This window comes from Rhea pennata, chromosome 4 (genome assembly GCF_028389875.1).
Source record: "Rhea pennata isolate bPtePen1 chromosome 4, bPtePen1.pri, whole genome shotgun sequence".
NCBI lineage: Eukaryota > Metazoa > Chordata > Aves > Rheiformes > Rheidae > Rhea > Rhea pennata.
The window spans coordinates 35,714,076-35,726,770 of NC_084666.1; the positions used below are offsets into that span (position 1 = coordinate 35,714,076).

The 12,695-nt window shown below is 38.4% G+C and overlaps 1 protein-coding gene across 7 annotated transcripts in view; it reads right to left on the reverse strand.

Moving 5' to 3' along the window:
• TENM3 (teneurin transmembrane protein 3) overlaps nt 1-12,695 on the reverse strand; it is a 319,443-nt gene that overhangs the window by 32,361 nt on the left and 274,387 nt on the right. For 4 of the 7 annotated variants that reach the window (XM_062575783.1, XM_062575779.1, XM_062575782.1 and 1 more), the window contains 6 exons: nt 12,408-12,551; nt 9,230-9,479; nt 8,806-8,826; nt 2,725-2,957; nt 2,043-2,197; nt 453-1,327 (listed from right to left, as the gene is read on the reverse strand). In XM_062575783.1, coding sequence (XP_062431767.1) covers nt 453-1,327; nt 2,043-2,197; nt 2,725-2,957; nt 8,806-8,826; nt 9,230-9,479; nt 12,408-12,551 — 1,678 coding nt within the window. The remainder of the gene's footprint in view (nt 1-452; nt 1,328-2,042; nt 2,198-2,724; nt 2,958-8,805; nt 8,827-9,229; nt 9,480-12,407; nt 12,552-12,695) is intronic. The other 3 variants (XM_062575780.1, XM_062575781.1, XM_062575778.1) reach the window with 3 other exon arrangements.

The following is a 12,695-nucleotide window of genomic DNA, read 5'->3' on the forward strand; positions in this document are numbered from 1 at the left end:
TTTTTTGGCATAAACGACTGCTCAGACACGCTTTACTTTGAAAAATTAAGCAAGAAATATTGAGCAGTAAAACAAATTTCTTGTTAGTACTTACTGCAGAACGATGTCAATCTAATGAGTAAATGTAATGAGACAGCTAATAAACACTATCAATAAAAAATCCTGGTTGTCTGAGTTACAACTTTCTTGACAAGAGAGAGCTATTTGATGAGGCTCACAATTATTTTAACATATAAAACTGAAATTCAGAATAATCCATTTAACATCATTCAGATCTGCATCTAGAAGAAGTCAGAGATGCAGAATGTATGGGAGTCAAAAAGTACCTTTCTGTGTTTTTTGTTATCAAATGTCATCTCTACAGTTACGACATCAGATTCCAGAAATATTTCAAATTATGGTATTGTTTAACCCAATAAAACTAAAAAAAAAATCTGACTGTATGTACTTACTCAAAAAAAGTGGTCCATCCAGTCTCGTCACTTTTAGTTGCCAGAAGTCCACTGTTGCCATGGTAGGTAAATAAAACAAGCTCCTGTCCTTGGGCAGTCATGCTTTTCAAACATCCATTAGTGCCTATCGTCAACCAGATGACTTGGTTATCGGGAGAGACCACTCGTACTGGCATCCTGTTGGGATCCCGTCTTATACGAAGGGTATTCCCATTGCTATCTGTTACTGCAGTAATATCATTGTCATTACTGTAGCTAAAATTGTACAGATAATCTCCAGTGACTAAGCTCACAGTGTACTGGTGAGTACCATTGACATCAAAGATATAAAGCTCTTGATCAGTTGGAGAAGCAACTTCATAAAAGTTCACTGAATTCAATAAGGGTTTGTTCTTTGACACAGCCCGTATCCTAATATTCCCCAGATCAGCAATATACAACGTACCATCTGGAGATACAGCTAAAGAGGAAGGGGCATTAAGTTTGGCATCTTTAGCATAGCCATCTCCACTCTGGTAACAGTCACAGTTGACATCGTTTTTGCAGTCACACTCTGAAGGTATTCCAGCAACTAAGGATATCTCTCCATCAGTTGTAACTTGCCTTATCCTATTAATCTTTTTTTCATCAGTCTCTGTAATGTAAAGCACCCCGCTGTAGGACACGGCAATGGCAGTTGCTGACTCTAACGTGGTCTGTACGGCGTGCTTTCCTACCGAGTACTCCACTCCAGGAACCTGGCAATGCATCGGCCTCCCAGCAGCAATGCGAACCTGACGGTTTTCTGTGATCTGCAAAACTACGTTGTTATCCAAAACATAAATGGAGTTATCCATTGGGTTGATAGCTAAATCTGTAGGCCATTCCAGACGTACCTTAACAAAGAAAAGTATTTTATTAAACAGTTAACCAATGCAGATTAAATTCAATAAATGCATCTACCTTCAGTTTTACATTAATGCTTGAAACTATACCACAGCTCAGATTTCCTCTTCAATAAAAGCCATAGTTTTATGTATAACCAATACATAAATAAAAACCAGACAGATATCAAAACCTCATAGACAGTTCTTGTTTTGTATTCTTGCAATACCAAAAATAGAGTTTACTACCTCCAAGACTATGAAACGCTTTATTGAACTCCATTTTTAAACACACCAATAGTGATGCTCCTTCTTAGCTACACAAATTTCTTGGGACAAATGGAATAACAGGCTCTTTTGTATTTCCTCACTTTACCCTAATACTAAGGCTGTTAGTGGTTTAACTCATTCAGAAAACATCAACATGCCAATAATGTGCTAACATATTTGCCACTCTTCCAGTATTTACTGCTAGACTTAATGTTTCCTGCTGATAGTCTTGCTGTTCTAAACTAGACAGAACTTTATGGGCAGAAAAATTGAATACAGCAGCATTTATAGCTAAGAGAATATACTGCAATTCATGCACTTGGAATAGATTTCTTTGTCCCAAATTTTGCTGTTAAATATTCCTTACACATCCTACCCCATTTTATTTTAAGGAGCAAGCAAGCAGCATTTCCTACCCCCAGCTCAGCTTTCCAGATTAGCAGCAGTTAAAAAGTACCTGGCTGATGTGCATGCTGGTATCACACGTTAGCGGTCGTGCTGAGGTCAGGTCATTGGAGCCAAGTAACGTGGATATTATTCCGTTTTGATCCACTTTTCTGATCATGGTCCCATCGACAAAGTAGATTAACCCGTTCTTGTCGATTGCTATTCCTTAAGCAGAGAGAATAAAAGCTCGTTTCTTGTACTAGCAGATAATGCATTATCCATAACCAACTAAGGCTGTAAGTGGTACACGTGTAGTGAAAATACGGCATCAGACAGCAGGCAGTACAACACACAGCACATAATAAACCAATACTCACTACAAAACCTTCTACTGTTGATTGCATCTGCTGCTCATTGGAGTATACAGAGAAGGCCTAGTGTTTTAAGTTGAACCGAAAAATTGTCTAAATGGGACCAAGCACAACACCAATTTTAAACCTTCGCCACAGTCTGCCACATACACAATGTAAGTGAGCATTTTAAATTACTCAATAACCATGAAAGCCAAATATTTATATTTGTAAAATTGATCTGAGTCTCTTGTAACTGTCCTCAATATTCTTTCCAGTGTGAAAGAATTATTCAACAACACATTTCTTAGCCAAACACCGGGTTCAGTATTAAATATGATGAGGTCTTGGCTCCAAACTTCCATATTAGTTTTAAAGTTATGAAAGGATAATTTCTTTTACCTTTGGGGCTCATGAGGGTTGCCTCCACCGCCTTGCCTCCATCACCACATCTTGCCTCATCAAATGGCAGGCACTGCTCCCCAGTTCCTCCTATCACCTCGGCGTTTTTGGTCAGGTCTTTTGCACCAGTGAGTGACTTGGGCCGATAAATCCTGCGTGTGTTTGTGTCAGAAACGTACAAATCTCCTGTGACGGGGTCAGTTGCGAGGTAGTATCTGTGAGCTGGGTTGCTGCTGTAAAAAGGAAGTATGTATGCTGTAATTAGCTGCACCTAACACTGGAGCAAGAAAGAAAGGTTTCAGCTCACATGCAGTGGTCAAAAACAACGCTGATGCTCGAGGCATGTGGAGTACAGGTCGTGCCCCCAAAGCAAGACTTTTGGCAAAGTTGGGAAAACTGCTCTGGCCAAACCACCTCAAGCTGCTTCAAAGGGAGGACCTGATGGTGTGAGCAAGGTGGCAGCAGCTGCTGCTGGGACAAGGAAGAGGAAGGAGAAGAGTTCTCCCTGGAGGCAGACATCCTTACTCTGCTTCTTCCCAGGCCCCTTCCTGGCAGGAGAAGCAGTGAGCCCACCGCAGTGGCTAATCTCGTGCTGGCTCTCCGCTCCAGCTCAAGCCTTTCTCAGTTCTCATCTCTCCTCTGTGCCAAAGGCAGTCCAGCCTAGACTCCTCGTTGTTTTGGGATAGAAAATTCAATTTTGTCTGTGTTGCTCATTCTGTGCTGCATAATTAAAGACAGTTCCTACATCTGTAATAGACCAAATCCAATAGCGGAGTCTAAAAACTCCCAGGTTTTCTTGGTCTTTAAACCTTGGTTCAGTTCCCAGCTTTGCAGCATGACCCCAGCCCCAGCTTACACTCAGTTGCTGTTATCATCCCATCCATTTTATTCTAATTTACATAAGGCTGCTGGGGTGCATGGTTTATATAATTCATAACCAGATAAGGCAGAGTTCATATTATTAGTTCATGGGCAAGAGATAAGACATCCTTCGTAAGTATTTGTTTAATCCCTTGCTTTCAAAGACGTGATATGCATGATTTAACACATTAGGGAATGTCATCTTTTCCACCAGAACACCGAATGGAGGTTTTCCTTTCTTCTTCATGCAGAGTCATATTTCAAATTACTGTACGCATGGGCACAAAACCGCTAACTATGCCAACACAGTCTTTATTACAGTGAAAACATATATTGCTAACCATTTTCTCAGAAACATACCTTTTGCCTCTCCGCTGGTGCCACATAATTGAGAATTACTGTCTTTTCTCCCCTGCTGGTTTAAAAAAAAAAAAAAAAAAAAAAACAAACCCTGGAGAGTACCTTTTGGGTTGATATATTATGGTGTAGAAACTTAACCCACTGCAGTTAGGATTCCTGACCTAATTTATGGCATGAAGAACTGAAATGAGGTCATGTAAGTACAGGAGGTAATTTCAGATGCTCTCCTAATGGATTGAATCCGAGTGTCTGAACAGTCAGTTCCAATTCTGACGTTCACAGAAGCGCTGCTTAAACGTATCTACCGATCTTGGTGATATCCAAACATCTGTTCGCAGACTGCTGTACTTCACATTCGGCAAATATGTAACTGTGCTAATATAACACATTTTTATGTACTGCCGCTTGCAAAAAGCAGCAAGAGACCAACAGGAACAAGTTGTGAACGAATTATGTCTTTTAGCAGGGACACATTTTTAAAGCTATCCAGTTACAAAAATATAGGAAAATGTGTTTCGTAAGTAAGATTTTCTTTGGTTAAAGACTTTTAACATGTTGGTTCAGAACAAAGAAATCAAGTGAAGCAGACTAATGAAATCACATACACAGTGATTAGCACCTCTTAAAAAGCTCTGCTATAGAGCTGGATGTTACACAGCATGTCTGAAAACAATTAAATGCAGGCATAATTTAAATTTCTGTCTGTTAGAAATCTATTACTGGCAAAGTACTAAATAGTTTAAGGATATTTTCAAAATTTTCATTTATGCAGAGATCACTTATATGATCACTATGTAGCGTACAAATCATTTATACCTCTGTAGACTGCAAATTAAATTATACCCATTTACATGATTACTTTGGTCTTTAAGAAACGCTGCAGACATTTCAAACATAAACACACTGCAAAATGTGAAATATGCAATTAAATTTTATTTCTCTCTAATTTAAAATATAGTCCTTCCTTATACTACTAAAATCTGAATTAAAGTAGTTCTCAGCAACTCACTTAACATTGCATGAATCATGTTTTTCAATTGTTGGAATAAAGACTCAGCAAATCAGTAATTAAATAATTTATGTCTAACAATTATTTCTTTTTAAAAGACTTTTTCAGGGCATTTTCTTCATAAGCAAATAGGAAAACATCTCTTTTTAAATTAGTCCTAACAAAAATGGTGTATCTCTTCTTATTCAGGATTAGTTTTGGCAGTAAGTAATGTGTCTTCATCAATACAAAAAATACAGGTGATAATTTAAGGATATTTTCTCATTTTGACCAAAAAAGTAAGATTTAGGGGTTGCTTAGGTTATTATTATTGAGTTAACATAAACTCTCCAAGCTGTCATACAGAGAAGCCTAAAGGCTCCTTTCTGAGATAACACAGCAGGGCTGACTTTAGTATTTCTTTTTAAGAGAAGGTTCTGAAGCTGAAGTAGCTTTAGCTATCAGAAAGAAATCAGTAACTAATTCAGAGGAGTAAAGCACAATCTGGGGAACTGACTAACTGCTCAGTGAAAACCATGCCTGTTTTCAAGCCAGAGAATATCTATGCACGCTACACAGATCTCACCATCAGAACGAGGTGAGCATCCAGCATCTGAAGGGCTCTGCAGAGACCTTTCTATTTCACTACAGATTAAGATAATATTAAGATCCTGTCTTCCACCACCACCAAAAGCAAAGAAATAAAATCCTCATTCAGTGAATCTTCAACTCACTCAGTATCACCTAATCACTAGAGGTAGCTCTGAAAAATATGCAATCCTATACTAACATGGACTGCTATACAAGACAAATGACTATGAAATAATTTGTACTATCTATATTTAAAAGCAGGTTTAAAATTTAAAGTGTGCACACACACACACACACATACATGTGTGTGCGTGTCACCAGCTTAGGTCTCTTGAATGATCAGACTTTGCACATTTTCCTGTTGGTGGTGGTTTTCTTAATACAAAATCGTAATGAAAAGTGTTGGAAAAGCTTACTCGTAACTGCTGCCTACTAGTTTGTTTTGTTGTTGTAATGATTCCTTTCCCACTGTTCTAAACTTGCTTATGCTTTATGTTAGATAGTAATTCCTCAATTGTTAGATCCCCTGCATTATTCTCCACGCAGAATCAAAAAAATTACATTCTTCCAGCTTCAGCCCTTATCCGTACTCTCTCTCCCACTCACAGTGTGCCTTCTAAAGTATACGCCCTCAAAGCTGTTCTTATGTTTTACTTTCTTCTGGCTCCCCGCAGACTTGGGATATCACCATAGTCTACAAACGACCTCCTTGCCTTCAAAGTCCTTCTAAATATTACTTCTTCCATGAATGCCTATCAGCATTAATCACTCATAGGCAGCAGTGTGTATAAAGACATCACTTCAGCTTTGAGATTTACAAAATGTTAGGTCACTGGTATATCAGAGAATAAATTTGATCTGCTTTGCCTCCTTAATTTAGAGTGCAGGCTCCTTGGGGGGGACGGGAAGGGGGAGGATGGACATTGCTCTGTGTTGAAGCACTACGTTTATAGGTGAGGAAAGTCGAATGCTTGAAGGGATAATAAATCTAGTATTCAATGTTCTTTATTATTTTTTCTTGGTGAATGTATATTTTAGTGCATTTTCTTAGTTGCCTAGTACTTATGTATTGCAAAGTGGTCTGTCAAGGGCTGTTTTCTAACCCTTAGTTTAAACAGAAATCTCCCCTACAATTTTAAGACTTTGCCAGTGAAACTGGACAGGTCACCCTCTCTCTTCTTCAAGCGAAACAGATGTGCTCCTCATTTCTCTGCAACATTTCACAAGGCTCTGCACAACTAACATGGATGAAGGAAGCCATTTCATTCCCCAACGTGTCCCTAAGCTGTGGAGCCCTTGGCCATTGGATTCAGTGGATCCTAAAGGTTTAGAGAGGTTAAAAAAATAATCAGATAAACTCACAGAACAAAAGGCTGTCAAGGATTATTAAACTTCAAGATGCCACTCTCGTCTTAGAAAGTCCCTGAGCAGCGAAACTCTGAGCCAGCGAGTGTACACGGGGAAAATGTCAACAGATAATTACAACTACCTTATAGACTTCCACCTGCTGCTGCACAGTGCAAGAGACAAGATACCAGACTAACTGCATGTTTGGTCTAATCCCGCGTGTCTGTTGGTGTGTTCTGGGACAACGACCTCCATTTAAATTCTGCAGTTTTTGGATTTAAGGCTTATTAACTCTTCCCCCTCCTTCCCCCCCATCATTTATTACACTACACTGTTCTGTCAAACTTGTAGTAGACCATACCAGTCCACACCTCCGGCGTGCTGGCTCCACAACTGCTGCTGCAGTGGGAGTCTTCTGTGGTCCTCTCTGCAATTTTCAACCCCAGGGCTGTTACAATAACCTGTGCAGTACAATTGCAACATTTTCACCACCTGAAGCTTACGCGTGTACAGACATGGACAAAGCTTCGCGTTCTCCCTCTGAAACGTCTTTTACAAACACGGGTCTAGTTTCTGAAACGCCACAGCTGAGACTGTAGCGACTCTTCCGCCGGCAGTAGAAGAGGGTGCCACTACCAAATTCCAGAAAACAAACCTCACTGCGTGTCCGTCCCTTAACCCCACTCGCCCGTTCCAAGTTCCCACTCTGGGTATTACTTCGTATCCCCCACACGCTTGTCAAGACAACGTCTTGTGCAGCTGTAATCACAGCTCTGCCGCAGCACAAAGGTCGGAATTGTTTCAGAAGTGGTGGAACGAACGCAACCGAGCCGAACGCTGCCAAGCAGAAGAGGCTGCCTCCGAGCCTCACCTGCAAACGGGCGTGAGCCACCCAGACCGCGCGGCAACTCCCAGTTCTCATCGCTAGCACTGGTGCAAACACCTTATTCAGTCATGGAACTTTTTGCCTAACATGTTTGAAACATAGTTTCTTAAACAGAAAAGCCTTCCTCACAGACATATGGCCAGAAGCAGAGTGATTAAAAAAAAAAAAAAAAAAAAGGCAAAAGGAAAGCTGAGATACGACTCTCTGGGATTTGGTTTTTTTTTTTTTAAAAAAAGAAGAAGAAAAAGGTTGGTAGCAAAAAGGAGAGAAAGAAGGTTGCTGAGCCTCATGTATTTAGCAGTTCTATCACAAAGTCTTGCAGGGTTTCATTCATCCAACAAGATTTTAGCATACCAACTCTGGTTTTGTCTCCTTAACAGCAAGGGCTGCCATGGCAAAGTGACTCTAACCATTCTCATTTTTCTCTGTTCTTGCTACTACTGTACCTAAGCCAGGATAGATGAATGCTGTACTGCATCCTTCTGATTTTTATTATTTTTTACGATAAGTCTTAAATCCTGGAGTCATGCTATTGCGCGAAAATTTTAGCTTTCATTCTTAAGAAAAGTTCTCATGCTTTAAATAAAGAAATCTTTTGAATGCAAGCCTGGAAAGACTCAACATCAAAAGGCTAATAACATGAACTCACTTTATACTTTCCTAATTGTATTAGTTATATGCCATTCTCATGGTACTTGGAGGATCAGATTAATGAATTTTGATAGGATCAGCAAAAGTGCTGCTAGCAAGAAGCTCAAGCGAGCAGAGACAAGGGGACAGCAAAGGAGGGCACACAGAAACAGAAGAGAAGCGCTGGCTGCGGACAGAGAGTGATGAGAAAATAGGAACTTTTATCTGAAAGGAGGCTACAGCCTGACAGTTGACATAACTAAAACATATGAACTCATTATTTTTGAAAAATACCCCTCTTTTCTAATAATACATCTCAGAAATGACTTGTCCATTATAAGCATTCATTTGTTAAAAAAAAAAAAAAAAGAAAGAAGAACAGTTAGAAAAATATAAATCTTCTTTAAGAAATGCTTACCTATGTCTAAAATCTTTATTTCTTGGTGGGAGCAAGTAAAAAAGAACAGAAAAACATTATTAGAAAAATATTCAGAAAGGATGTTAAAAGTTGAAAAGAAGGCAACATTTAAATTCATCATTAGTGAAGAGATGAATCGCCAACTTCTGTCCAGTCCTGTTTATTACATAAGTTAACTCAGTAAATCCACTGAATAATTACTTTGGGTAGATTAAATTCTCAGTTTAGATTTGCACAGTTAAAATACTTTACCATGGTAAAGCTTATTCACTTCAGTTCTAAATACCATTTCAACCATTTTGAACCAAACTGTTTGTTTTCAAATGCATTTGGAAACTCTTATGCAGTGCCAGAATCTATTCCACACTTCAGTTCACAACAGTAATTCACAACTCTGAAAGCTGGTATTGAGGAAAAAACATACCTGAGTTCCAAAACACTAGTTACATTTCCAGCTGGAAATATCCGCCGAACATAGTTGAAATCTCCCACGTAGAGGCTGCCATCTATCCCACAAGCTAAGGCAACTGGAGCCAGTAATTTATTACCATCCGCTTGACCATTACAACTTGGGCAAGAGATGCTGCGTCTTCTTCCGTTGCCCATAATGCTACTAACAACTGGGGGCTGCTGAGATATAAATTGATTTTCACCATTGCCTTTGTATAGGATTCCTGGCAGATAATGTAAAAAACAAAATCAGAAACAGTTTATAGAAACTTTGAGTCCATGTACATATGATGATATGGAGTTTTTATAAATATTTCCTTTAATTTGATTAATATAACTTAACGGACTTCTAATTTTGTTTTATCAAGATATTTTCCTCATTAAAATTGACAGAATTTTATTCAAACATTAATAGTTAAAATGTCAAAAATACACCAAATTTGACCAAATTAGGCCAAAAATACATCTAAAACATTGAATTATCTTGTTCACAAAACGTAGAAGAAACATTAAATATACTAGCACTTTAAAACTCAAGCAAATTTGCAGTTGTTCTTATTTTAAAATCTTAATAGATTTGAGTATTTATAATTCAGAATAAAAATTTTCATGCTTAAGGAAACACAAAGCCTACTTAATAAAACAAGACTTGTGTTCCTAAATCCTTTAGGTTCAGATCCCCCACAAAATGGACACTCTATTCGTGCATATATTATTTTAAAAATATTTGCTAATTTTATTTCTAAAGTCCTACTCCACCTAATTATGAATATGATGTCAAATCTAATCTAAAGTGGATTACTGCTGCAAACTGTAAATATTAATTAAAGAGCTGCTTCCAAAAAATTGGCAATTGCCTCAATTTTACTTCATAAAAGGTTCTTTACTCAGTTAACAATAAAAATGTTCCTCTGGCAACAAAGTCTGCCTCAATACCATGTCTGCAGTTATAGGCAGTTATTAAAAATGTCAAAACAACAAAAAAAATGTGGTGCCAGGCCAACCTGCCTCTTAAACTTAATTCTGCTTTGAGGCACGAAAGGAACAATAATTTTGTGAAGACAAAGCAATGTGCCAGCAGTATTTTTTTTTTCCTTAGAGCCTCCACAGGAAATCCAAAAAGAAAAATGCATGTTTTATGTTAAATCTAGAAAGTCCTAGAAAAAAAAATGTTTGAATTTAGTGTGTTAAATTGTTGCCAGGACCCTCATATTATGTATCTCAATGAATCCATCAAGGTGTCCGCAATGAATGCTCAGATATTAGTTATACTCCTAAGTCACAACGCGTTCTTATGTGGTATAATCCATGTAAACCACACGTCTCTTTGTACTTCATAGCGATACATGTAGCATGTACAGAGTTTCAAAGACAATTCTGGGGGCTGAGGTATACATTCCTTTTTTGAGACGCCTTCAAAAAAAAAAAAAATCAACACTATAAAAATACACCTAGGAAATCTTCCTTTCCCCAAAATATGCTCTTTATACTGAAAGAAAAGAGAAAAAAAATTTTTTTCCTCTTAAAATGTTTTAGATGGCTTCACTACTTCTTAATGTTATAAAATTTGAGAGAGATAAATACCAAACCAATATACAGGATAAAATCAGGAAGAATGAAAATGGTTTATGGAAACTTAAAGACAAGTAATCTAAATAAGTCATCTAATAAAACAGGCAGAATGTGTTTTTCGTGACTAGTCAAAGCCAGAATGCATTAACAGTATACAAGATCCCCCCTCCTCGGATTACATCACTTATGACAACCATGGGACCATAATTTTGCCTGAAATAGCTGAGTTCTATAATTTTCATCAGAGGAATCCTACCAGTCAGCACAGCGCACTACTGCACCTGATTTATTCTGTCATTACTTTGAAAAATCGGTCCTTCACGTTTCTCCTCTATTATCACAGACGAGAGGGATGTACATTAGACTATTTACTGCAGCAGCCCAGGGTGTCCACACAAACACCTGCCCCCGCTCTCTCCTCCAAACACATTTGCCCGGCTCCTCCGCCTTGTCATTACCACTCTCCATTTATTCAGTTAGACACACGTCACTTCGAAAAGTCATGACCTGAATGTAATTTAAAGCCACTATCGATACACTTGTGTGAACAGAATCAACCTTATATATATGTTTATAATTGTGGCTCTTTACATTTTCAGACAAGTTTGCACGGCTTTTTAAAAAATATTTTATATTAGGGACAATGAAACCTTTTCCCTCCTTTTAGGCTACCTAGTTTATCTACCGGTCAGGAGCAACGCTGGAGGTGGTGACCAGCACGTCACACAACTAGGCTGCCGTGGTGGTGGGAACCCCTGAGGAGCAGCAGGTACCGTGGGAGTGATGATCTTCCTGCTGAATTACAGCTGCGCTCCCCTTTCGCATAAAAATCTGATGCCACCAACTCCCACCCTGAGTCATGCCACTCTGCTTATTTCACCTATTTTACACACTTCTAGCCAAATTTTTCCAAAGTCTCAGTTCAATGCCCAGCTGGGGACCCTCCCTTTAGCGTGCTGCCCTCCAGGTAGTTGACGGGAAGCACACCAGACTGATTTACCGTGGTGCGAAGGCACAATCCTCATAAATGTACACCGCTCTGCATCTTTTAACTGAAATTACTGAGGAGTTACTACTGCCCAGACTGTTTCACTGAGCAGCATGGCCCCGAGGTCTATGTCTTTTATTGCCATTTAAATTTCACTCATCGTGAAAACTGAAAGTGTAAATATTGTTCAACATATTGCTAATGTACAACCAGTTAATGCTAAGCACAATGCTGAAATTTACAATTTCCTTAAAAATAACTTCTCCTTAGCATCAGTCATTTTTCAAAAACAATTTCAACATTTTTGGAGGGTTTTTTTGGTAAACATATTCCCCACTGAATGATCCAGAAGTTTTATTGCAAGATATTTGTTAGGTGAAATTACTAATGTGTATGTATTTTTGGGAGGAAGAAACACGACATATAGTGTAAAACTCAAAGCATTTACCATATGCAAAACATTCTATGAATTTCTTTCTTTTTCTTTTTTTTTTTTTAATAACACAGCAAACATTTGAAAAGCTGGAATGATACTCTTAAAGTGTAGTGCAGTTAAGTATTAAAATCAGCAACAAGGACTCAAATTTCTCACCATTCTGCACATCCAATACGTGATGTTTATCCAATGTCCAACCACCCATGTTAGAGGCATCCAGTTCATAGCCTTGCAAAATGGCAGTCCGTTTTTCCCAGAGAGTCAGGTCCAAGCAAGACTCATACTCGTAACCTACAGACACTGAAACAACCATAAATTTCCTCATTAAATATGGAATTTTGTTCAGAAGAATAGTATAAAAGGTATAATTTCCTTAAACAGCATACGTTCTTCTGCTCTCCTAGGCTACCTAAAAATGCCCAAGACCTCCTTAAAGGCATTGAA